Source organism: Erythrolamprus reginae, chromosome 2, assembly GCF_031021105.1.
Source record: "Erythrolamprus reginae isolate rEryReg1 chromosome 2, rEryReg1.hap1, whole genome shotgun sequence".
Taxonomy (NCBI): domain Eukaryota; kingdom Metazoa; phylum Chordata; class Lepidosauria; order Squamata; family Dipsadidae; genus Erythrolamprus; species Erythrolamprus reginae.
This window is the reverse complement of record NC_091951.1, coordinates 182,681,780-182,706,089: the sequence shown is the minus strand read 5'-3', so window position 1 is coordinate 182,706,089 and position 24,310 is coordinate 182,681,780. Positions and strand designations below refer to the sequence as shown.

Here is a 24,310-nt window from a genome sequence, read left to right as displayed (position 1 = left end):
TCGCGGAAATTCATTTTTCCCGGGAGGTCTTGGAACCCATCCATACTGTTGTGAGCCGCCCCGAGTCTTTGGAGAGGGGCGGCATACAAATCTAATAAATTATTATTATTATTAATAATTATTATTATTATCCCGCGCGGAAAACAAGGGATCACTGTATTTCCATCCTGTGCTCAAGTCAGACTGCCAAAGGTCCAGATAATAATAATAATAATAATAATAATTATTATTATTATTATTATTATTATTATTATTATTATTATTATTTATTGGATTTGTATGCCTCCCCTCTCCGTAGACTCGGGGTGGCTAACAACAATGATAAAAACAGCATGTGACAATCCAATAATAAAACAACTAAAAACCCTTATTATAAAACCAAACATACACACAGACATACCATGCATAACTTGTAATGGCCTAGGGGGAAGGAATATCTCAACTCCCCCATGCCTGGGGCTTGTGAGTGATCTGCAATTACACCTCTACTACATTCTCACTACTGCTGCCTACTTTAATAACTAAGTGGGGCTGAAGGCCAGGCCACAAGTTGAAGGAAGTAAAGTAACACAGTGATTCTGTGCACGTCTTCAGAACTGCAGATTTAAAAAGCCTCCAAATAGCACCACGGAACAGCACCTTTATCATCTCTGTAGCCTTTATACATTTGAAGAAAATGTGATTTTATCCATGACCAAGCCACCTCAATTTACACTGGATTTTCAGGTTGATCCTTTCCCAAAAGGTTCCAAGACACCTTAAAGAGTGAAGACATTTGGCATTCTGCAGGTGCCATGAGTAGCTGAAGAAGTAGTACAGAGAAGTAGTTATTTCACCACCTTTATTGCCAAGAATTGTCTTACATCTGGGCGCTTACTCTTTTATGGCTACACTAGCTTTTTGTCTTGCACTGTCATCACTGCACCATTTCATCGAGCTCTACAATAAATCAAAGAACTGCCTGGGAAGTTAGGTGGGGAGAAGCTACTCGGGGGTAACCTGCTTGAGCACCCTAATTGCTTCTATATCCCAGGAGTCAGCAAGGTGGCAACAGAAACATCTTCCAAATTGCTGGGAAATTCTCCAAGTGCCAGCAAGAAATTTGATGTTTGGAATGGACCACCTTAATAAGTCCTGCCTCCCTGCAGAGACTGGTGATTTCATATTTGGCTCAGGACCAGACTGCCTTCTGCCACATACCTCCCAGTGACCAATAAGAATCCACAGAGTCGGCCCCTGGCCGATGAAGGTATAGTGGTTTTGTTGATTGAATGGATATGTGTGTATTTTAATTGGTTCTTTAGTTTTTAGATGTAACTTTTAATTATAATTAATTGGATTTCTATATATACAGTGATCCCCCGATCATTGCGAGGGTTCCGTTCCAGGACCCCTAGCAATGATCGGGTTTTCGCGAAGTAGCGCTGCGGAAGTAAAAACACCATCTGCGCATGCGCAGATGGTGTTTTTACTTCCGCAGCGCTAGTGAGGAGCCGAAGATTGGGGTTCCTGGGAAGGGGACTCAGCTGGGAAGCGGCGCTGGGGTTTCCCCACCGCCCACGCGAACTCCTCGCTGCCGCTCGCCCGCCCTTCACCCGCCCACGCCGCTCGCTCGCGCCGCTTCCCAGCTGAGTCCTGAAGCGAATTCGCTTCAGGACTCAGCTGGGAAGCGGCGCAAGCGAACGGCGTGGGCGGGCGAAGGGCGGGCGAGCGGCAGCGAGGAGTTTGCGTGGGCGGTGGGGAAACTCCTCGCTGATGCCCGCCGCTCGCCCTCCCGCCAGCAAGAGAGGGAAGACCCAGGGAAGCTGCCCAGCAGCTGATCTGCCCGGCGCCATCTACGCATGCGTGCCCATAGAAAAAAAGGGCGCGCATGCGCAGATGGTGTTTTGACTTCTGGGTTGAAAAATCGCGATTTAGCCCGTTCGCAATGATCGGGATCGGGATACCCGGGGGATCACTGTACTATCTTTTTAATATGTTGTAAGCCACCCCGAGTCCTCAGAGAGGGGTGGCATATAAATCCAATAAAACTAAACTAAAGTAAACGTCTTCGTGTCCCGTCAGCCAAACAATATCGGCTGGCAGGACTATGAAGAAGAGCCTTCTCTGTGGTGGCTTCAGCCTTATGCAACCAACTGGCTCCGGAGATTCGTATCCTCCTCACTTTACCAGCCTTCTGTAAAGCAGTAAAGACCTGGCTGTCCCGGCAGTCCTAGGGCTATTGATGTTTGAGACATTCGGCCATGAATGATGAATGACTGTGTGAGTATCTGTATCTTAATGGGGTTTTATTGATGAATATTTTATACTGTTTTAGAATTTGTTTTTATTTGTTGGAAGCCGCACAGAGTCCTTCGGGAATTGGGCGGCATAAAAGTATAATTAATAATAAAGATAATGTTAATAATAAACATCATAAGGAAGTGGTTTGTCCATGATATGGATGGAAAATTCCCCCAGATGCATATCACAGTATTCATTTGACACAACATACGCTATCCTCTTCCCTGCAAAATAAAATAAAATCCTATTTTGAGAAAGAGGTGGCCTAGATGTATATAAGTAGTGCCTTTGAAGTAGTTTTTCACTCCTGCTGACTGCCTGGATGAATCCCTGCAGTCTTCTTAGCAAGGTTTTTCGGAAATTTATTTATTTATTTATTGGATTTGTATGCCGCCCCTCTCTGTAGACTCGAGGCGGATAACAACAATGATAAAAACAGCATGTAACAATCCAATTAATAAAACAACTAAAAACCCTTATTATAAAACCAAACATACACGCAAACATACCATGCATAACTTGTAATGTCCTAGGGGGAAGGAAGATCTTAACTCCCCCATGCCTAGTGGCATAAGTGAGTCTTGAGTAGTTTAAGAAAGACGGAGGGTGGGGGCAGTTCTAATCTCCGGGGGGAGTTGGTTCCAGAGGGCCAGGGCCGCCACAGAGAAGGCTCTTCCCCTGGGGCCCGCCAAACAACATTGTTTAGTCGACGGGACCTGGAGAAGGCCAACTCTGTGGGACCTTATCGGTCGCTGGGATTCGTGCGGTAGCAGGCGGTTCCAGAGGTATTCTGGTCCAATGCCATGTAGGGCTTTAAAGGTCATTACCAACACTTTGAATTGTGACCGGAAACTGATCGGCAGCCAATGCAAGCCACGGAGTGTTGAAGAAACGTGGGCGAATCTTGGAAGCCCCACGATGGCTCTCGCAGCTGCGTTCTGCACGATCTGAAGAAATACTTTCCACAGCTGAAGGGGAGAGACTCGCTCAAGGATACCCATCCGGCTTTATTTATTTATTTATTTATTTGATTTGTATGCCACCCCTCTCCAGAGACTCGGGGCGGCTAACAGCGACAATAAAACAGTGTACAATAGTAATTTGGTATTAATGATTAAAAATCAATTAATATAAAAACCAAACATACATACATACATACCATGCATAGAATTGTAAAGGCCTAGGGGGAAAGAGGATCTCAATTCCCCCATGCCTGGCGGCAGAGGTGGGTTTTAAGTTGTTTACGAAAGGCAAGGAGGGTGCCTAAAGTGAGACTAGACTTCATCAGAGTTCTAGCCTGATGTCTTAGCAGCCACATCAAACTGGTTCTGCTCTAGATTAGATTATCAGATGACAAATTAATCTCCCGATTGTCCTGGGTGATAATATTTAAATTCAGCCTAAAATCCTAATCCTTAGGAAAAGCATCACATTTAGAGGTGGGCTGCTGGGGGTTTGCAGGGGTTTGGGAGAACCTCTAGATAAGATTCTGTGCAGTTCAGAGAACCCTCAAGTCCCACTCCTGGCTGGCCCCACCCACACCACCCCTCCCAGGAGTCCCCATGCAACCCGTTTTGAATGCAGGTAAGCGCAGGGCACATGTGGAGGCTTGGGAGGGTGAAAAACAGGCCTGTCGGAAGTTCAGGAAGGCCTCCAGAGCCTGGGGAGGCCGTTTTTGCCCTCCAGGAGGCTTGGCACGCCCACCCAGCAACTGGACAGAGAACCCCTTGCTAATTTTTTTGACGCCCACCCCTGATCACATTGGAACTGACTTTCTATTATATCAATACAGAACAAAGGCTATATATCAATCTAGGGTAGTAGTACATCTGTGCTTGCCATAGTCCTCCCAGTCCGTGCTCACATTAAAAAAAACAGAGTGCTTATTAGTTCAATGCATTCCAGCATAGCTATGGGCCGGCTTTGCTTGTTTTAGCATTCTGTGTTAAGCAACCATTCACCCTTTTCAACTGAATAATGGGATGTGGAAATATAAGAGAGATTTTTGAAACTAGCAAGAGGATTGTGGCTGGTAGATATACGTTCTAATTAATCTCTATTTGCAGGTTTCGATATGTGAGACAATCATTCAATTAATTAATTAGATAGTTATTCAGCAATTAGTGTCACTCTAATCAATTAATCTGAACTATTAATCTAGTAGATATCACAGAATAGAACAGAATAGAATAGAATTCTTCATTGGCCAAGTGTGATTGGACACACCAGGAATTTGTCTTAGTGCTCTCAGTGTACATAATACACTGCTCTCAGTGTACATAAAAGAAAAGATACATCTGTCAAGAATCATGAGGCACAACACTTAATGATTATCGTAGGGGTCAAATAAGCAATGAAGAAACAATTTTAAAGAACATTAAGGATACAAGCAACAAGTTACAGTAATAAGTGGAAGGAAATGGGTGATAGGAATGATGAGAAAAAACTAGTAGTAATAGTAGTGCATACTTAGTAAATAGTTTTACAGTGTTGAGGGGATTATTTGTTAAGCAGAGTGATGGTGTTTGGGGAAAAACTGTTCTTATGTCTAGTTGTCTTGGTGCCCTGTAGCAATGTTTTGAGGGTAGGAGTTGAAACGATTTGTGTCCAGGATGCGAGGGGTCAGTAAATGTTTTCACAGCCCTCTTTTTGACTGTCAACTTTAATCAACTAAACAATCATGATCCTATGAGCCTAGGGGCGAGTACAAGTGCACTAGAGTGCCTTCCGTCCCCTGTTCTATTGCTCTCCTATATCTCCTATACCTTTCTTCTATTCCTATATCTCTTCTTCTATTCTTTCATTGATATGTTCTATTACTTCATCTTCTTTTCTATTATTTCTTAGATATATTTTACTATGAGTATCTCCTCTATAACCATCATGTATTTTACTATGTGTATATAGATATATACCCACTAAAACCCTCATTGTGTATTGGACAAAATAAATAAATAAAATAAATAAATAAATAAATCTCAATCTATCAGTTACACTAGTCACACCAATCAATTTCTAGGTTAAACTATACCTATCCATAAACCAATCAATTAGTTCATTAATTAACCAATCTATCAGCTACTCAATTAACTAATCAATGCTTCAATTGATTATATTATTCTGGGTGAATTATGAGTTAATCGATAAGTATTGAGACAGCATACCAATTGTGAAGTTCATCCCGGAAGTGTTTGTTTTCTTGGGCCACGAGGTTTGTATTTCTTTAATGGTGGCTACCAGACTATTTGCTGGGTGCAGGGGTTCAAGCCATGCTGATGCAGGCTCCATTGAAACACATTGGAACAGATGAGGCATGCTGAAACACTCTGGAACACACTAGTGACTCCAGAACAGGCTCCAATGGTTCATGCTAAAACAGGTGCTCCATACACTGAAACAGGCGCTTCGCCTATCCTTATCAAGGCCCACGCACACACAGGATCATTGATGGTGTGTATTATTGTTTGGGATGAAAATCCTGTCTGTTATAAAGAAGCTCCCCTTAGGCTATGGATTGATGAGGTTATAACATTTAGATGTATGTTTCTTCTAGGACAATAGTGCATGATTCTTAGTCCCCAGCCCATTTATTTCTTAAACTATGGCTTTTCATGCAAAAATAAGACTAGAATAATTTTTCTTACCGGAATCCAAAAGGGCCCAAAGCTTTAGCAATAGCAATAGCACTTAGACTTATATATCGCTTCACTGTGCTGTACAGCCCTCTCTAAGCACTATGCAGAGTCAGTATATCGCCCCCCAACAATCTGGGTCCTCATTTTTCCCACCTCAGAAGGATGGAAGGCTGAGTCAACCTTGAGCCTGGAGAGATTTGAGCTGGTGAACTATAGCCAGCAGTCAACAGAAGCAGCTTGCAGTACTGCTCTCTAATCACTGTTCCACCAAGGCTTTTTTTAGTACAGGTGGTCCTCAATTTATGACCGCAATTGAGCTCAAAATTTATGTTGCTAAGTGACACAATTGTTAAATGTGTTTTGCCCCATTTTATGACTTTTCTTGCCACATTTGCTAAGCGAATCACTGGAGTTGTTAGATTAATGACTAGTGTTGGGCAAACTGAATTTGCAAAGTTCGGGCTCATGCCAAACTTTGCAGTGTTTGGCATGCTGAACCCAAACCCAAACTTTTAAAAAAGTTCGGATAAAGTTCTGGTTCAGGTTCAGCGTTTGGCCGAACACCGCAAAACACCGCCGCCCAGGAGGAGAGTGGGGAATCCCACGATGGGATTCCCCACTCTCCTCCCAGGCATCGTTGTTTCGTGGTGTTTGGCTGAACCCGAACTTTACCCGAAGTTTACCCGAACTTTAAAAAAAACTTTTTAAAAATGCTGCTGCTGTTTGGTTCGGGTTTGGGTTTGGCGAACTAACCCAAACTTCACGGCAAAGTTTGGGTGAGTTCGCCGAATCCGAACTTCCTGAAGTTCGCCCAACACTATTAATGACAAATGAATCTGGTTTCCCTGTGGATTTGGCTTTTCAGAAGGTCGCTCAAGGTGATCACATGACCCTGGGACATTGAAACTGTCATAATTGTGAACCAGCTGCCAATCATCCGAATGTAAATCATGTGACCATGGGGATGTTGCAACATTGACTTTGAATAGTAACTAAGCGAACTGTTAAACTGAAGACTCCCTGTACTAGATAATGGTGCTTTTATCTCTTTCATCAATGTTTATGATTTTGAACAATGGAATGGAATCAGGGGAAGAAAAGGTATAAAAAACCTGCAAACTTTAGCAGTCTTAGATAGAATTGTTACAACTGGTTGCCTACAGTACATCCCTTTTCTTGTATCATTTGTTTCCCACAAAATTATAGATGATAAATAATTGCAAGTAAAACATCTAGAGGGATGTTCGTAGTGATGGATGAGACAGAGAAAAATGACAGTCACAATTATCAAAGAGACTCTTTCTTGAACGTGGGAGTTTTCTGCTTTGAAGGCAAGAAAATTATATACTATGTGTTGCATTATTATTATTATTATTATTATTATTATTATTATTATTTATTAAATTTGTATGCCGCCCCTCTCCGCCGACTCGGGGTGGCTCACAGCAGCAGTAAATAGATGGAGTAAATAGATGGGAAAGAAAAAAAATATCACTCATTTTGGATTTTTTTCAAACAATAAAATCTTTTATACCAAGGTGTCACAGTGTGGTAGTAAAAAGTTTGGTAGCCCTTCACTATTTTATGTATATAGTACATAGGTATTGGTGGTTGTTAATAGCGATAAATTTGTTCCAAAATCAGAGCCAAAGCATTTCTGCTGAGAAATGTTTATGCTCTGCAGGCATCCCAGAGGAAGTTGACCAGCTACCGTGAAAAAAGAAAGCTGAACCCATGTAATAGCTCTTGCTTATTATAACCAATATTTCACTGTTTGAAACCTTATTTATAAGTTTCCTTCATGGAGAATCTGGAAGTGTTTGTCTAAAAAGGTTACCCAGCATATAGAACAGAGATGAGTTGCTCTCGGTTTGGGCCGGTTCTATATAGAACCAGTTATGGGAATTTTCCCCCACTCACCGAACTGGGAGTTATGGTGGGTTGGCCATGCCGCTGAACTGAGTTTCTCAGCAATATCATCAGCGCCATCTTGTTTTTGGCTCCTGCACATGAGCAGAAGCTTTTTTTTTATAGCTTCTGGGTATGCACAGAAGCCAAGTTTTTGGCACTGCACATCTGTGCCGGAAGAAATGAACCGGCAATTGAGTAACTCCTGGTACAGAAGCAACCTAGGACATCACCAACATATTGATGCATTCTTCCAACAGAGAACATACCACTTTCACTTATCTGAAGTATTGCATGTTCCAGAATTATATATTTTTTCTGATAGATTTGCAAGAAGTAGCAGAAATGTCTTACAGTATAAAAGGTTTACTGGGGGAAAAAACCCTCTTTTTTCAGTATAAGGGATTTATTGTGCGGAGAAACCTGTTTCCTTCAGTTTCTTATGTAGTTGCAATAAGTCATATATCTCACATATAATACAAACTAATTTGTTCTAGATAAACAATTGCACTAATTTTTTCTAATGAAAAACCAGCAACACTGGTCTTCTAAAAGCCAGCTTGGTATAGTGTTAAGAAACCAATTTGTCAGTTCTAACCATACCTTAGAAATAAATCCAATTTGGTGACCATGTTGTTCCAGTCACTCTTTCTCAGCCCTAGGAGGTGCTCACTGGCAAATCTCTTCTGAAATCTGACCAAAAAATATAGGACACATGTCTCCAGGCAGTTGCCAGGGGTCGACATGGACTTAAACATTTTTTCAAAGGAAAAGAATTGGGTTAACCTTTGTTCAGTTCTTCCCAAAACATACTCCCTTGAAGATCATAGATGTCCAAATCACCCATTTGCAGTATCACAATTCTGGCCTGCTACAATGACGCCGAGACTAATTTTAAATGAATTGCCTCATAATCATGCTTTTATTAGATATGCACACTGAAAAGTAAAGCCGTATTTCAAAGTACAGATTTCAAGCATTAAAAAAAAACAATACAGAAGATTATCTAGTTTACAGAAACCTTGAAAAAAAATGTAGAAATCTAACTTGGATGAAAGAAGGAAAAATGAGAAAACAATCTTGTTCTCTATCCAGTTTGACTCATTTGAAAAGCAGAATGCTGTCTATATACAACCAAAGAAATGACATGTCTTACAAAATTTGAACATGGAGCAAAGGACAGATGTATGAATACTGCACGGAGAGGTCCAGGGAAGACATGGTCCACATGTTTCATTTTTAAAAGTAGGAGTCCTTTAGCTTATGTAACTTGTCGGAGGACGGGAAATGAATTTCATGCTAGAACAGCTGCCACCTCCAAGATCCACAATGTTGCCGCCGCCACCTCCTCCTGTCACAAAGCAACCACCTCCACCCATGCTAAGGCTGCTTCCATAGCCAAGACCGCTGCCAGCAGCAGATCCATTTGAAATACGTGAAGAGAGAACAGCTGCAAAAAGAAGAGACAGAGAAGACCGTGAGCACCTTCTGTTCTAAGAAAGGCAGCTACTTTGTAGAAATTGTGGGCAGGGTCTACGGACTCTGTCAGGTCCATCCTTCTTAAAAATAGGACTTTCAAGCATTTTCCCCAAGTGAAACGATTTGAAAACCCTCTTCATTTATTTTATTTCTCAATGGTGCCAAAGGTCAAGTGAAAGAGTATGATGATCTCGCTTGAGGTCAAATGCAAGAATTCCAAGGTCGTATGAGCTCTGAGGATGAAATTACTAATATTCAGTGAGGTTTGGTGATGATCAGAGCCATCACCAAGAGCCATGGTGGCACAGTTGTCAGAATGCAGTAGAGCAGGTTAACTCACTGCTCACTCCGGGAGTTCGATCCTGATCAAAGTTGATTCAGCCTTCCATCCTTCCAAGGTTGTTAAAATGAGGATTCAGATCGTTGGGGGCAATGTGCTGATTCTATAAACCACTTAGAGAGAGCTGTAAAGCACTGTAAAGTGGTATATAAGTCTAGATGCTATTGCTATTGCTATCAGAGTTCCTACAAATTTCCTTCTTGCTTTCTGAGCCCGGAAAAATTGGTCAAATCCTGTCCTATGGCATTCTACAAGGTGTTTAGCAATAGCAATAATGGCATTATATACTGCTTCACAGTGCTTTACAACCGTCTCTAGGCAGTTTGATAGAGTCAGCATGTTTCCTCCAACAATCTGGGTCCTCATTTTACCCATCTCGGAAGGACAGAAGGCTGAGTCAACCTTGAGCCTGGTGAGATTTGATTTGCCAAACTACTGGCAGCTGGTGATGAGCAGAAGTAGCCTACAGTACTGAACTCTTTTTTTTAATTGAATTTTTTGAAACATAAACAAACATACAAAAAGTAGACACATCATACAATACATACAAGCAATTTACTGAAACTTGTGCATTTTGAAATAAAGTTGTTTTTACATTGCCTTTTCAACATTGTCCTCTTTTATTTTGTCTGGGTTTTTTTTTAATTTCTATTTTTTCCTCTATCCAATTGTATAATTTTCCCCATACGGTATAATAATCATTTCCCCATTTATTCTGCAACTCCATCATCATTTTATTCATTTTTGCACATTCTAGTATCTTTCTGATTATCATCTGTTCTGTTGGTATATTTTCTTTTTTCAAATTTTTTGCAAAGTTCAATCTTGCCGCTGTATATGGATTATGAGATATAAATTTGCCTTTTTATGATGCCCTCTGATAATACCTAGTAGGTATATTTCCGGTTTTAGTTCTAGTTCATAATTTAGAAATTCTTTCAACCAATTTCTAATCAAGGCCCAAAATGTTACTGCTTCTGGACACGTCCACCACATATGGTAGTGGATGCCATGTGGTGTTTTACATTTCCAGCATTCGCCTACAGTACTGAACTCTAACCACTGCCCTGCCTGTGGTACTATATTGGCCTAACACACCAAGAACTTTGCTGGGTTGCTGCTAGTGTAATTGTTGCAGCTGTAATTGCAAAAAACAACAATTGCAGGGGAAGAGGTAGGGCAGGAGAGTTGAGAGAGGGCACAAAGAACAGATACTGTATCTCTATCTAAATAGAAGCAAGGAGCCTTTTAATCACTACTGTACAGCAAATACAAATCTAATAAATAAATAAATGTCATAATGTGAATATTCCTCTGCATACTTACAGATGTTCACTGCATCTGCTGCATCATTTGTCAATCTATAGGAAACAAAATAGTAATCAGGCATAAGTAAGAATTCAAATGTATTCTGAGCATATATCGCTAACTAAAAGAAAACCAATGTTTTATGACTATTGTTGCAAAGTCATCAAGTCCTTAAGGACACTGAAGAATAAACTTAAAGGGAAAGAGAGTCACTGAACTAGATGCTAACAGGAATGGAATTTTGGAGTGAGATTGTGGACTGAACTCAAAGTTACTGGTGGCCACACCATGCATATTATTATTATTATTATTTATTAGATTTGTATGCCGCCCCTCTCCGAAGAGTCGGAGCGGCTCACAACAATAATAGAAACAATATAAAAGTGAAACAAATCTAATATTAAAAATAAAACATATAAAACCCCAGCAATTATCTACGAGACCGCCTTCTACCTCACAAATCCCAGCGACCAGTTAGGTCCCACAGAGTGGGCCTCCTCCGGGTCCCGTCAACAAAACAATGTCGTTTGGCGGGGCCCAGGGGAAAAGCCTTCTCTGTGGCAGCCCCGACCCTCTGGAACCAACTCCCCCCAGAGATTAGAATTGCCCCCACCCTCCTTGCCTTTCGTAAGCTCCTTAAAACCCACCTCTGCCGTCAGGCATGGGGGAACTGAGATATTCTTTCCCCCTAGGCCTTTACAATTCATGTATGGTATGTTTGTATGGATGGATGTTTGGTTTTACAATAAGGGTTTTTAATTGTTTTAGTATTGGATTTACATGCTGTTTTTTGTTACTGTTGTTAGCCGCCCCGAGTCTACGGAGAGGGGCGGCATATAAATCCAATAAATAAATGAATGAATGAATGAATGAATGAATGAATGAATGAATGAATGAATGAATGAATAAATAAATAAATAAAACCATACAACACATACACACCAAACATAAAATATAGAAGCCTGGGGGAGGATGTCTCAGTTCCCCCATGCCTGGCGATATAGGTGGGTCTTGAGTAATTTGCGAAAGACAAGGAGGGTGGGGGCCATTCTAATCTCTGGGCATAATCTCTTATGCCATTATTCAAGTAATAATAGTAAAAAGATAGAATTTTTAATACAAAGACTAGTACTAGTAAAGAGGTAGTAAAGATTCTACTTAGATGGACTGTCACTGACCGACATTCTTCTCCTTCCAGAAGTTTTCTGTAGGTAGCAATCTCAATATCCAGGCCAAGCTTCATATTTAGTAGATCTTGGTAGTCCTTGATTTGCCTGCCCATCTCTTGCTTGGCTTTCTTAAGGGCATCCTCAAGGTCAGACAATTTCTGCCTTGCGTCTTCGAGTGCCAGGTCACCTCGCTCCTCTGCTTCAGCAATCCTTGCCTTTAGGTTAGCACACTTAAGGGAGGAAGGAAAGAGAAAGTAGCATAGAAGATCATCTCTTGAGAACAGAGTAAAATATCTTGAGTTATATTATCCCATAAGCAGATACGGTAAACTTATATTGGGCCAAGAACCCAAGACCCATCAATGGGCTTTTGTAGGATCTCCAAAAACACACTCAAAATGTCAAGAGATTCCTGCTTCAAACATTGTAAGCATGGATGATATTGAAGAAAGACTATAATTATGTGCAGTATTATATTTTCCAACTTTGGAAGAGCCATTTTGAGTATAGAATCAGGGCGTGGAAGGGACCTTTAAAATCTTCTAATTGAACCTCCTGCCCAACTCAAGAGTTCTTATGCCATCCTGTACAAATGGTTGTCCAATGTTTTCTTGAAAGCCTGCAGTGATTAAGCACTGGGAAGGAAGTATTTAAGCTTGCAACGAAATGGGATACTTTCAGCATCCTGTAGGCAGCAACTGTTGCATTGTAACTAGGGATAGGATTTAGGATGCAATTCAAAGTGTTGGTGTTGGTCGTTACCTATAAAGCCCTGCATGGCTTAGGACCAGATTACTTATAGGACCATTTCCAGCCTCATGTATCCCAGCAACTGGTCAGAGCCCACAGAGTTGGCCTTCTCCAGGTCCCGTCAACAAAGCAATGCTGTCTGGTGGGCCTCGGGGGAAGGGCCTTCTCTGTGGCAGCTCTGACCCTCTGGAACCAACCCCCCCCCCCCTGAGATTTGTACTGCCCCCACTCTCCTGGCCTTCCGGGAGGCTTTAAAAACTCTCCTTTGCCCTCACGCCTGGGGCAGTTGAGCTCTAATACTCTGCTCTAGCTGCTAGCATGACTGTGATGTGAATGAGTGTGGTTATAAGGCCTCATGACTTGGGTTTTTAGATTAGTTTTATAATTGGGCTTTAGAATTGTTTTTGTATTGCTGTGAGCTGCCCTGAATCTTTGGAGAAGGGCAGCATATAAATCTGATAGATAGATAGATAGATAGATAGATAGATAGATAGATAGATAGATAGATAGATAGATAGATAGATAGATAGATAGATAGAGATAGATAGATGAGATAGAGAGATAGAGATAGATAGATAGATAGATAGATAGAGATAGATAGAGATATAGAGATAGAGATAGATAGATAGATAGATAGATAGATGATAGATAGATAGATAGATAGATAGATAGATAGATAGAAAAACATCATTTAGTTTTTTCCCAATTTTTTCTAGATAGTTCACTAATAGGATCAGCCATTTTGCTTAGAGAGGATGGAGCGTGGTACAGGGTTGGGTTATGGCTTACTTGGTTGCTGATTTGCTTCCTGATGCACTGAGTGGGTATACTGCACAGGCGCGCACAAACAGTGTGCGCAAACTTCATGCATAGAAGCAAAAAAAAAAGATGGCGGAACCTATGGAGTGGCTGAGAGAACCAATTTGGGGGCGTGGCAGGCCCAGGTCACTGTCAGTTTGGCGAGCGGGGTGGGGAGGGGGAATTTCCATTACCAGTTCTGTAGAACCAGTCCAAACCAGCAGGAAACCACTTCTGCTGTGGTATAAATGGAAAAAAAAGAGAAATCCAGGGAGAAGATGGCTGCTTGCATTTGTATGCTGGCCAGGTGAGTTTAGTAATTTACAATACCAATTAATTGACAAATAATTAATTAATAAGGAATGAATTAGACTTGCGGCTATTTGTAAAAAAATCATTGATTTTGTAAAAATTATAAGGATGAGCATCACAGGTGCTGTGCTCTACTCTGTTTTGCAGGGAAGTAATGTAAAGCGATAACTTTCTGCCAGCATGTCCTCTGTGTTTCATGTATGAGTATTGCTAATTTTGAATTTAAATGTATGCAAAAAAGTAGCGTTAAGATAAAAAAAATAAAGCATTTCAATAGCAATAGCACTTAGACTTATATACTGCTTCACATTGCTTTTACAACCCTCTCTAAGCGGTTTACGGAATCAGCATATTGCCCCCAATAATCTAGGAACCTAGGAATAATCTAGGAATGTAATATGATGACATATTACAATGTTCTTTCAGGCCAGAAGTATAACTGAGCTGCACCGATGAATGATCACAACTTTGGGAGATCATAGTAACCTACCTGCTTTTTCACAGCTTCAATTTCAGCCTTCAGCCTTTGGACATGTCGCTTAAGATCTGAAATCTCTTGCTTGGCATTACGAAGGTCATCAGTGTGCCTTCCAGCAGTATCCTGGAGTTCCTCATACTAAAAAAAGTGGAAGGCAGCTACTGTAATTTAACTGTTTAATTAAGGGAGGGAGTCAGATTGATTCATTCTGTTTGTCTATTACTCTCCCGCTATCTGATGCCCCAAGCTATTTTGCATGGCAAATCTTACATTTGTTTATTTACATTTCACAAGTCTAAACCACCTCCTTCCAAAGAGGAACTCTGGCCGATGTATAATCTAATATAGCTAAATAACTACAGCATTAATTAACATTAAATTTAAAAACCAAGTTAAGGTCAAAGGTTTTAAAATTATAGAATAATGACAATTAAGCATCAAAGGGTACATATATATATATACATATGCTGAGCCATCAAACCACACCCAGCCACCAGTATTTATAGAAGGAATGCAGCTCAGGTTTCGCAGTGTTCGCCTGAGAAGAAGGACAGAAACACCAGCCTGAGGATGACGAGTGAGACCTCGTCGAAACGTCGCCAGAATACTGTAGCCTAGAGGATCATTCTCTGCCTTACAAGGCAAAGGTTGCAGGTTCAAGTCCAAGTGGGTATGGCTAGCTGATGAGGCCAAAACAAATTTAAAAGGAAATAGGGAGAAATTGGATTTTCAACCCTTGTACTCTACAAGAGGCCAAAGTGGCATGCATGCGGTTTCCCTGACTGCTAAGAGATTTACCAGAAAGGATTGATGGGAGAATGTGAAAGGAGAAGAGGCAACGTCCGTCCAACTGGCTTGGCTTTGTTAATCAAATTTTAGAAGAAAACATTTGGCCTCCCCTCACAGCTTATTCACTGTAGGGCAGCAACATCTCACCCACCCGACTTTCTGGATGATGATTTACCTTGTTTTGGTACCAAACCTCAGCCTCCGCCCTGCTTTTGTTTGCAATCTCTTCATACTGGGCTTTGACTTCAGCAATGATGCTGTTGAGGTCCAGGCAGCGGTTGTTGTCCATGGACAAAATCACCGAAGTGTCAGAGATCTGCCTCTGTAGCTCTGCCAGTTCCTGCACGTGTGATAGGAATAGTCCACTCAGAAAATATACACAAAAAGGTTGGGCCTTGGCAAGCACCTAATTCAAAATTTAGAGCAAGTGGTCCTTTCTATTAGGTAAGTAAGGGAATTTGGAAGGGGTCCTTGTTCATCATCAGTTTACTCTTTTTTCCCCAAAAAATTATTTTAAACTTTTTTCTAATAGTCATGTTCATTGATTGAAAATACCGCGGACCAGAAAGGACAGGTTGAGATGAAAGCTGTTAAAAAATGTCTATGGAGCAATCCAAAGAACTGCACGGGATACAGAATCCTCAGTACTGTTTACCTAAAAAGTCATATGTGTCTTTCCACTTATCAAATTTAAGAATCCATTTCCTAAATACCAGGGTTGGGTTCTACCTTACCTCGCTACCTGTTTGCTTCCTCCTGCATTGCATGGTTGTGCTTCATGAAGGTGTGCGCATAAAGCGCACACATGCATGGTGCAAAAAAAAAATTGTTTTTTTTTAAAAAAGCTGAAAATAAGATGATGATGCATGTGCAGTCCTGGAAACTCAGCCACTGTACATGTACAGAAGGAAAAAACCCCCACAGAAAATACCCCCCCCCCCCAAAAAAAAAATTTCTGAATTTTTTTTCAACATTTTTTTAAAAAAAGAAGATGCCGGTGCCCATGGACCAGCACTGACCAATCCATGACATCAGCAGGGCATCACCAGCGGGTTGATGGAGGAACCCATCTCTACTAAGTACAATTCATTATTTATAACTTGTACAGGAGAGTTTTGGAGTTACCAAATGCCAGATCAATGTTTTTCGTTAATGAGAGCATTTATCTTTAGATCTTGGGATTCTGGAAACTGCAGGAATTCTTACTTACGGTAATTCTTAATTCTGAATCTATTTTGTAACTTTTTGCGTTCTTTAATTTAATTGAGGGATTTTCAACATATTTTGATTTTTTTTCTTTCTCTTTCTCTCTCTCTCTCTCTTTCTTTCTTTCTTTTTTCCTTCCTTACTTTTTCCTTGTCTCCTTTTTTCCTCCCTCCTGTCTTCCCTCCCTATATCAAAATATGCTATACATTTCTTTTTTAGCTATCTTGTTTATTGAAGAGTGGGGAAAACAGGAGTTGTCACAGAGAAACAATTTCTGGAAAGTAAACCAATAGGGTAGCTATCTCTTTGGCAGGACATCTAATTGCATAATAGAGCAGAGTTCAAAGAAAACACTATTGAGGCTTACCATTTCATATAAGGCTCTAAGGAAATCAATCTCGTCAGCTAAAGACTGTAATTTAGTTTCTAGTTCTGATTTGACCAAGTAGGCAGCATCCACGTCCTAAAAAGAAAACACTGGATTTAAGGGCTAGGAGTTAAAGGACTACAGAGTTATTAATTCATTATTACTTCCTGTGTAATTAAGTGTTTAATATTAAAATATGTATACATATATGTACAGTATGTATGTATGTATGTATATGCAGTGAAGGGCTACCAAATTTTTTACTAGCACATTGTGGGCATGACTAATGCAGGACGCCCTGCATTTTCTTTCAACATCTTTCAGTGCAAATTGGGTGCTCTGGGGTGGAGCTCCATTTTCACTACCCCACTGTGTTGTGGGCCACCCCCCCCCCTCCGGTCCAGGCAGCAGCCCACCCTTGTGTATATGTATGTCCTAATTGAGGCTAATGTGCTTGTTTTTGGGATAGTCCCATCTTTTAACATCACAGCACTGGCTGCCTTTCTGCAAAGGGTTCATATTGCAGACAGACTCTCACCTTCTTGAGGGTTACAAAGTCATTCTCTGCTTCCGTGCGTTTATTGATCTCATCTTCATACCTATTTGGGGAGGAGAAAATAATACCATCTACTTAGAGAAATCTAGTAAAACTTCTGCAATTTTTAATCTGTGGTTCTTTTATCCATCACAACTAGTTGGCAAACCACCTGAGCCCTTTTGTTTTTTAACAGATCCTGTTGCGAGATTTTTAGCTGCAATATCAGCAAAGGTGTAAACAAGGGAGGAAAACTGAAGGGCTAAAAACTTTAAGAGCCACTTTGGGGTAGTAGTTAAAGCACCAGACTGGTAACTGAGAAATTGTGACTTTTAAATCCCATCTTAGGTACCAAGCCAACTCCATGACTTTGGGCCAGTTACTCTCGGCTCTAGGAAGCAGGAAATGGCAAATGACTTCTGGAAAACCTTACCAAGAAAACCACAAGGTCCTGTCCAGGCCATCACCTGGCTTGCTGGCATGCACATGCATAGAAGAGGGAGTAAGATGGAACTTGGAGGAAAGCTGAAGTTCTAAAAGTCTTACTTGTTCTTGTAGTCGTCTACAAGGTTTTGGGTGTTATGTCGTTCTCCCTCCAGCCTTAGTTTCTCCTTCTCCAGATCACTCAGCTGTGTCCTAAGAGCGTTGATGTAATCATTGAAAAGTTGCTCAATGTTACTCTTCACCTGTTTCTGGTCATGTTCCTGAAGCAGAGACCATTTTGTTTCCAGCACTTTATTCTGTTGCTCAAGGAACCGCACCTGGAGGCATAAAGACACACATTTGGGGGTTGGAGAGGCAAATCCTACTGTAATCCCTGGTAAAATTCTCAAATTGTTTTGGTGTATTCTTGAGCAGATTGTGCAAAAATCCTACTTTTATTATTGCTTTAATTTCCTTCCTTCCTTCCTTCCTTCCTTCCTTCCTTCCTCCCTCCCTCCCTTCTGCCCACAATAGTTAGCCTTCCTGTATCTAGTGCCCTCTAGCTATGTGTTAACTGCATGACCTTGGGCCAGTCTCTGTCTCTCAGCCTAACTTATCTCACAGAGCCCTCTTAAAAAAACAGAAGAACAAAGATGTGTAGGTAGAATGCGGCCGCGAGAGTCATCGTGGGGCTTCCTAGATTCGTCCACATTTCTGCAACACTCCGCGGCCTGCACTGGCTGCCGATCGGTTTCCGGTCACAATTCAAAGTGTTGGTAATGACCTTTAAAGCCCTACATGGCATTGGGCCAGAATACATCTGGAACCGCCTTCTACCGCACGAATCCCAGCGGCCGATAAGGTCCCACAGAGTTGGCCTTCTCCGGGTCCCGTCGACCAAACAGTGTCGTTTGGCGGGCCCCAGGGGAAGAGCCTTCTCTGTGGCGGCTCTGGCCCTCTGGAATCAACTCCCCCCAGAGATTAGAACGGCCCCCACCCTCCTTGTCTTTCACAAATTACTCAAGACCCACCTTTGTCGCCAGGCATGGGGGAGTTAGGATATTCCTTCCCCTAGACCATTACAAGTTATGTATGGTATGTTTGTGTGTATGTTTGGTTTTTATAATAAGGGTTTTTAGTTGTTTATTAAATTGGATTGTTACATGTTGTTTTTTATCATTGTTGTTAGCCGCCCCGAGTCTGCGGAGAGGGGCGGCATACAAATCCAATTAATAATAATAATAATAATAATAATAATAATAATAATAATAATAATAATAATAATAATGTTTGCTGCCTTGAGTTATTTGTAAAAATAATAAAGGTGGTATTCAAATAAGTACATATTCCTCTAGACTAATTTGTGTATGGGAGTGTAGCTACCTGTGTAATTGTCTACCTCATCAATGCTGCAATTCTCACGTCAAAAAGTACCCCATTATTGCATAAGTATTTAGAAACATAGAAGATTGACGGCAGCAAAAGACCTCATGGTCCATCTAGTCTGCCCTTATACTATTTCCTGTATTTTATCTTACAATGGATCTATGTTTATCCCGGGCATGTTTAAATTCAGTTACTGTGGATTTACCAACCACGTCTGCTGGAAGTTTGTTCCAAACATCTACTACCCTTTCGGTAAAATAATATTTTCTCACGTTGCTTCTGATCTTTCTAATTTCTAATAAACACTTTGAAATGAGGCAAACTGCAATTGTAGATGAAGGCATGAATGCAAGAATGAGTGAAATAACTCTACGCCTACTCAGGCATCATCCTGCACACACTTTGAGTGTGATATATGCCGCTTCCGTATCTCTCATTACTCGTCATGATCTAATCCTTTCTCAAACTCTGCAAAAGTTTTTTTTTTCCTGAAGCAAGAACTACATCATATCTGCATATTTTACATTTCTAGGCTAAAGGATCACAGTCACAGAGTGTTTCAAAGCAGTTCGATTCATGGTTACTAGTCAGGAAAAAAAGATTCCGTGGCTTCAAATTGCACTATCTGAATGGCCATCCCAACCTTTTGGGACTGCCCCCTTCCCCCAAAAAAGAGTTCTGAGATATCCCTACCCTTTTGACCTTCTGGAAGGTCGTGAAGACCTGGCTCTTTCCCCACACATTGGACTGGGCTGGGGGTTGAACAGTGAGAATGATTGTCTGGTACATACATACATACATACATACATACATACATACATACATACATACATACAGTTTGATTACACCTCATTCCCCCATTATTGCTGTCTAATGAGAAGCTCTGCTGACCTACTGAGATTTGTGTCAGAGAAAATATAATCTTAACTTCAGAAATGTTTCCAGGCTCTCTAGTCTTTCTGCAACTGGAAAAGAAATTCCCCATAGCATTACTCCAATTAGTTTGCTACTGCAAGTGCAGCAGCAAGACTTGGGAAAAAATTTGCAGCTCCATAATCTCATCTAGCTGGTGCCAGCCAGTGATAAATAACAGCTGTGATGAAATCAATGAAAATTGCAAGAGGAGCTGGAGGAAGGCTCTGTCTTGAGCTCTTTCCCCAATCCATGGCAACCTGAAATAGCAAAAGAAATCATTTATTTATTCTCACCTTATCTATGAAGGAGGCAAACTTGTTGTTGAGTGTCTTGATCTGCTCTCTTTCTTCTTTGCGAACGTTCTCTATGGTGGGGTCAATCTCCAGTTTGAGAGGCGCCAACAGTTGGGGATTGATAGTTACTTTTTGGATTCCGCCTGGTGGGCAAACTGGGAAGCATGTGTCCCCTCTCCCTCCACCAAAACCAGCTCCACCTAGCCCGTAGCCTGCACCAATACCACCACCACCAACAGCATAGCCATTACAAACTCCACCACCATACCCAAAGCCGCCGCTATAACTGCTTCCAACCGCGATTCTCCTGGGTCCACCAAGATTGTAAAGGCTTTGGCTGCCAAAACCAGCCCCACCGGCCCGGGCCCAGCCAGTGCCACAGCTTCCACCTCTGCCCACACTTTGTGAGCTCCAGTTGGTGCGACACAAGTTAGGTAGGATGGCGGATGAGTTACTGAAGCCTCTCCTCTGAATTCTGAAGTTGGCTCGGTGAGACATTTTAGTTGGGGAGGATGAAGAAAGAAGTACAGAAAGAAAGAGAGGACACAGTCTGTGAAGCAGAGGCAGGTGTAGCTGTGAGCTCTAGGTTTTAAGGTTTCTTCTCTTATATATATTGTCAAGGAGGTGGGATTGGTTGTGATTGCAGTTGATCGTCTTTTTGAATAATGTCGTTGGGTGTGCCCTAAGGCTTTTTAGAATGGTGACATAAGTCTGTCCTGCCATACACACCCCACGTGAAGGCTAAATGGAAGTGCAACCAGCTAAGACATGCTTGCTTGTCATTTGGGAATAATGAATACTTTCCTCAAATTAAGCACTAAATGATGGAAATGAGCCAGAGAAATTTATTCAAGGAGGAACGACAGCAAGAAGAAAAAAACCTAGTGGGAAATCTTGTTCCATAGAAGTTGCTCTAGCTTGTGAGGAAGGTGGTCTGGGGGCAGTGGTGGGCTAGGAGCCGGAACGCTAAATTGTGCTCGCCACCACGGCTCATAAGTTCTTGTGGGACCAGCGCGATTTTGCTGCTGCACCACAGGTAAAACCTCGCCGAAACATGGGCGCAATTTTGCTACCACCATAGGTGCAGCAGCAAAATCATGATGGTCTTGCAAGAACTTACGAGCCATGGGGGTGAGCGCAATTTAGCGTTCCGGCTTGTAGCCCACCGTTGTCTGGGGGTAATTTTGGATTTGTAGCTCCTGCTTGAAGACCTTGTGGCCAATAGGTCTTGTCTTCATCCTGTGTAATGACTGCACCCATTGTTTGATTGTGAGAGCCTTTAGACAATCACTCACCAGACATTGGATTCCTGCAGGAATATCCTTTTTATTGGTTTATTGGAGTCCATTAAATAATCCACTAAATGGATACCCCAGAGAGCAGAGATCAATAAAATAATAGTAATGGTAATAATAATAATACCAGGGATAGTATAATATACCAGGGGATAGCAAGGTCGATGAAAAGTATCATGAAAAAAATTGCAAAATATCAGGACTTAAAAACCAAAATTCAATGATTATGGCACAGACCAGCAGTGATAATTCCAGTGGTGATTGGAACACTGGGTGCTCTGCCAAAAGCACTGGAGTTATATTTAAAACAGCTCAAGATCGACAAAATCACCATCAGTCAAATGCAGAAAGCTGCACTGCTCAGTTCAGCACATATACTTCGAAAATATATTATGACATCCTAGGCCCCCGGGTGGGGCTCAACTAATAATTAATGCCAAATCCAGCGAAACAACTGACCGCTGGGATGCAACTGTAAATATTACTCTCCATAGACTTGGGGTGGCTCACAACAGTAATAAAAACAATACATGGTAACAAATCTAATAATTAAAATCTAAAATAACAATTTGACATTAAAAAGTCTAAAAAGGAGAAACCCCAATAGATAAAATACATACACACAGTCATATCATGCACAAAACTACATAGGCAAGGGGGGGATGTCTCAGTTCCCCCAAGCCTGATGACAGAGGTGGGTCTTAAGGAGTTTACAAAAGGCAAGGAGGGTGGGGGCAGTCCTAATCTCTGAGGGGAGTTGATTCCAGAGGGTCGGAGCTGCCACAGAGAAGGCTCTTCCCCTGGGTCCCGCCAGACAACATTGTTTAGTTGATGGGACCCGGAGAAGGCCCACTCTGTGGGATCTAACTGGCCATTGGGATTCGTGCGGCAGAAGGCGGTCTTGCAGATATCCTGGTCCGGTGCCATGAAGGGCTTTATAGGTCATAACCAACACTTTTAATTGTGACTGGAAACTGATCAGCAGCCAATACAGACTGCGGAGTGTTGGAGTAACATGTGCATACTTAGGAAAGCCCATGATTGCTCTCGCAGCTGCATTCTGCTCGATCTGAAGTTTCCGAACACTTTTCAAAGGTAGCCCCATGTAGAGAGCATTACAATAGTCGAACCTCGAGGTGATGAGGGCATGAGTGACTGTGAGCAGTGACTCCCAGTCCAGATACGGCCGCAACTAAATAATAATAACAATAATACTTCTATAATTCCTGATCCTGCCTTTCTGCCACCAAGCAGGCAGCTAGGCTGCTGTGGCTGGGCCTAGACAGCTATCCTATAGTTATGGGATTATCATTTTTGCATCAGCAGTGGTTTAGCCATTATGAACCAACCCAGGCACCTGCTATCACTAATGGTGAGAAGGAATTAGCAAAATTCCACCAGATCAGTGGTCCCCCAGGTCAACAAAGGCTGCATCAGATACTATGGCTCCTAGACATCTGTGGAAAAAGGAGTTACAGGGTGCACTTGTTGTTTCTAGGGAACAAGGGCATGCAATTGGATTGGAAAGCAACCGGAACAAAAGTGTAAAAGTTGGACAACCAAAGAAAATCAAGGAAATGGATCAGGAAATGGCAGCTTTCTGTAATAACACGAGGGGAACTGCAAAAAACCGTGATACCTGGAAAATCGTACATAGAGATGGGTTCCTCCTGGTTTGGACTGGTTCGCCCGAACCAATAGGGACCTGCTGGTGATGTCACAATGATGTCATGGAACTGGTTTGGTTGGTGCCGGTCCGTGGGTGCCACCATCTGGGATTTTTTGAATTTTAAATTGATTTTGATTTTTTTTCCTTTTGAGCATGCGTAGGAATTGAGTTTCCAGCACTGTGCATGCGATCGTGTTTTCAGATTTTTGAGGGGGGGATGTTTTTAATTTGTTGCCACTGCGCATGTGTGCATGCGTGAAGCACATGCGCAGCCATGCGGCAAAGCCATGTGAGGAAGGAGGTGAACTGGCAGCGAGTATTGGGTTTCTGCATGGATGGATGGGTGCCATAGTGCATGTGCACGCATCAGAGCAAGATTTGCTTCCTGCGCATGTGCAGGAAGCCAAATCTCACATGAGGACGTAAGCGAGTGCGAGATTTTGGTGATTTTGGGCAATTTTTTGTTTTCTGCGCATGCGCAAAAGCAAAAACCCCCACCCAAAATTGACAAAATTGCATGCTTGCACGCATACTCATGCAAGATTTGACTCCCTGCATATGTACAGGAAGCAAATCTTCATCCCATTGTCACAATGCTCTGCGGGAAGCGCACCGGTGGTGGCGGAAAGCAGAATACACCCCTGGTTAAAACCCACGCTGATCGTACATCTTAAAAAAATCACTTCGTTGATACTAAGATACTGGCAACAACTGGTATCAACCATTAGCACCAATCAATGGTGAGAGCTGAAATTTTTAAAACTTAAAGTTTTGTATATAAAAATATGTAGCCATTGTATTTTGAGACTGTATTAAAAGTGACCTTTGTAACAAAAAGCAGAAAAGTAAATAGTTAAGCATTGTAGAAACTTGTGATAGATAATAGAAATAGATTAAACTTCGAAGCTACTAAGGAATACGCTAAAAAAGATACCAGAAATAGATCAAACTACTATTATTTGTGTTTCATTT

General features: G+C 41.7%; 1 protein-coding gene across 1 annotated transcript; it reads right to left on the bottom strand.

Annotated features, from left to right (window-relative positions):
* Positions 1 to 9,082: 9,082 nt before the first annotated feature.
* On the bottom strand, positions 9,083 to 20,872 carry LOC139159467 (keratin, type II cytoskeletal 6A-like). Its single transcript, XM_070736786.1, has 10 exons — positions 20,635 to 20,872; positions 20,375 to 20,517; positions 17,904 to 18,118; positions 17,361 to 17,421; positions 16,823 to 16,918; positions 15,425 to 15,589; positions 14,473 to 14,598; positions 12,132 to 12,352; positions 10,972 to 11,006; positions 9,083 to 9,276 (listed from the first exon to the last, which is right to left on the bottom strand). The coding sequence occupies exons 1-10, from the start codon at positions 20,870 to 20,872 to the stop codon at positions 9,083 to 9,085; spliced, it is 1,494 nt and encodes a 497-aa protein (XP_070592887.1).
* Between the last annotated feature and the right edge of the window lie 3,438 nt (positions 20,873 to 24,310).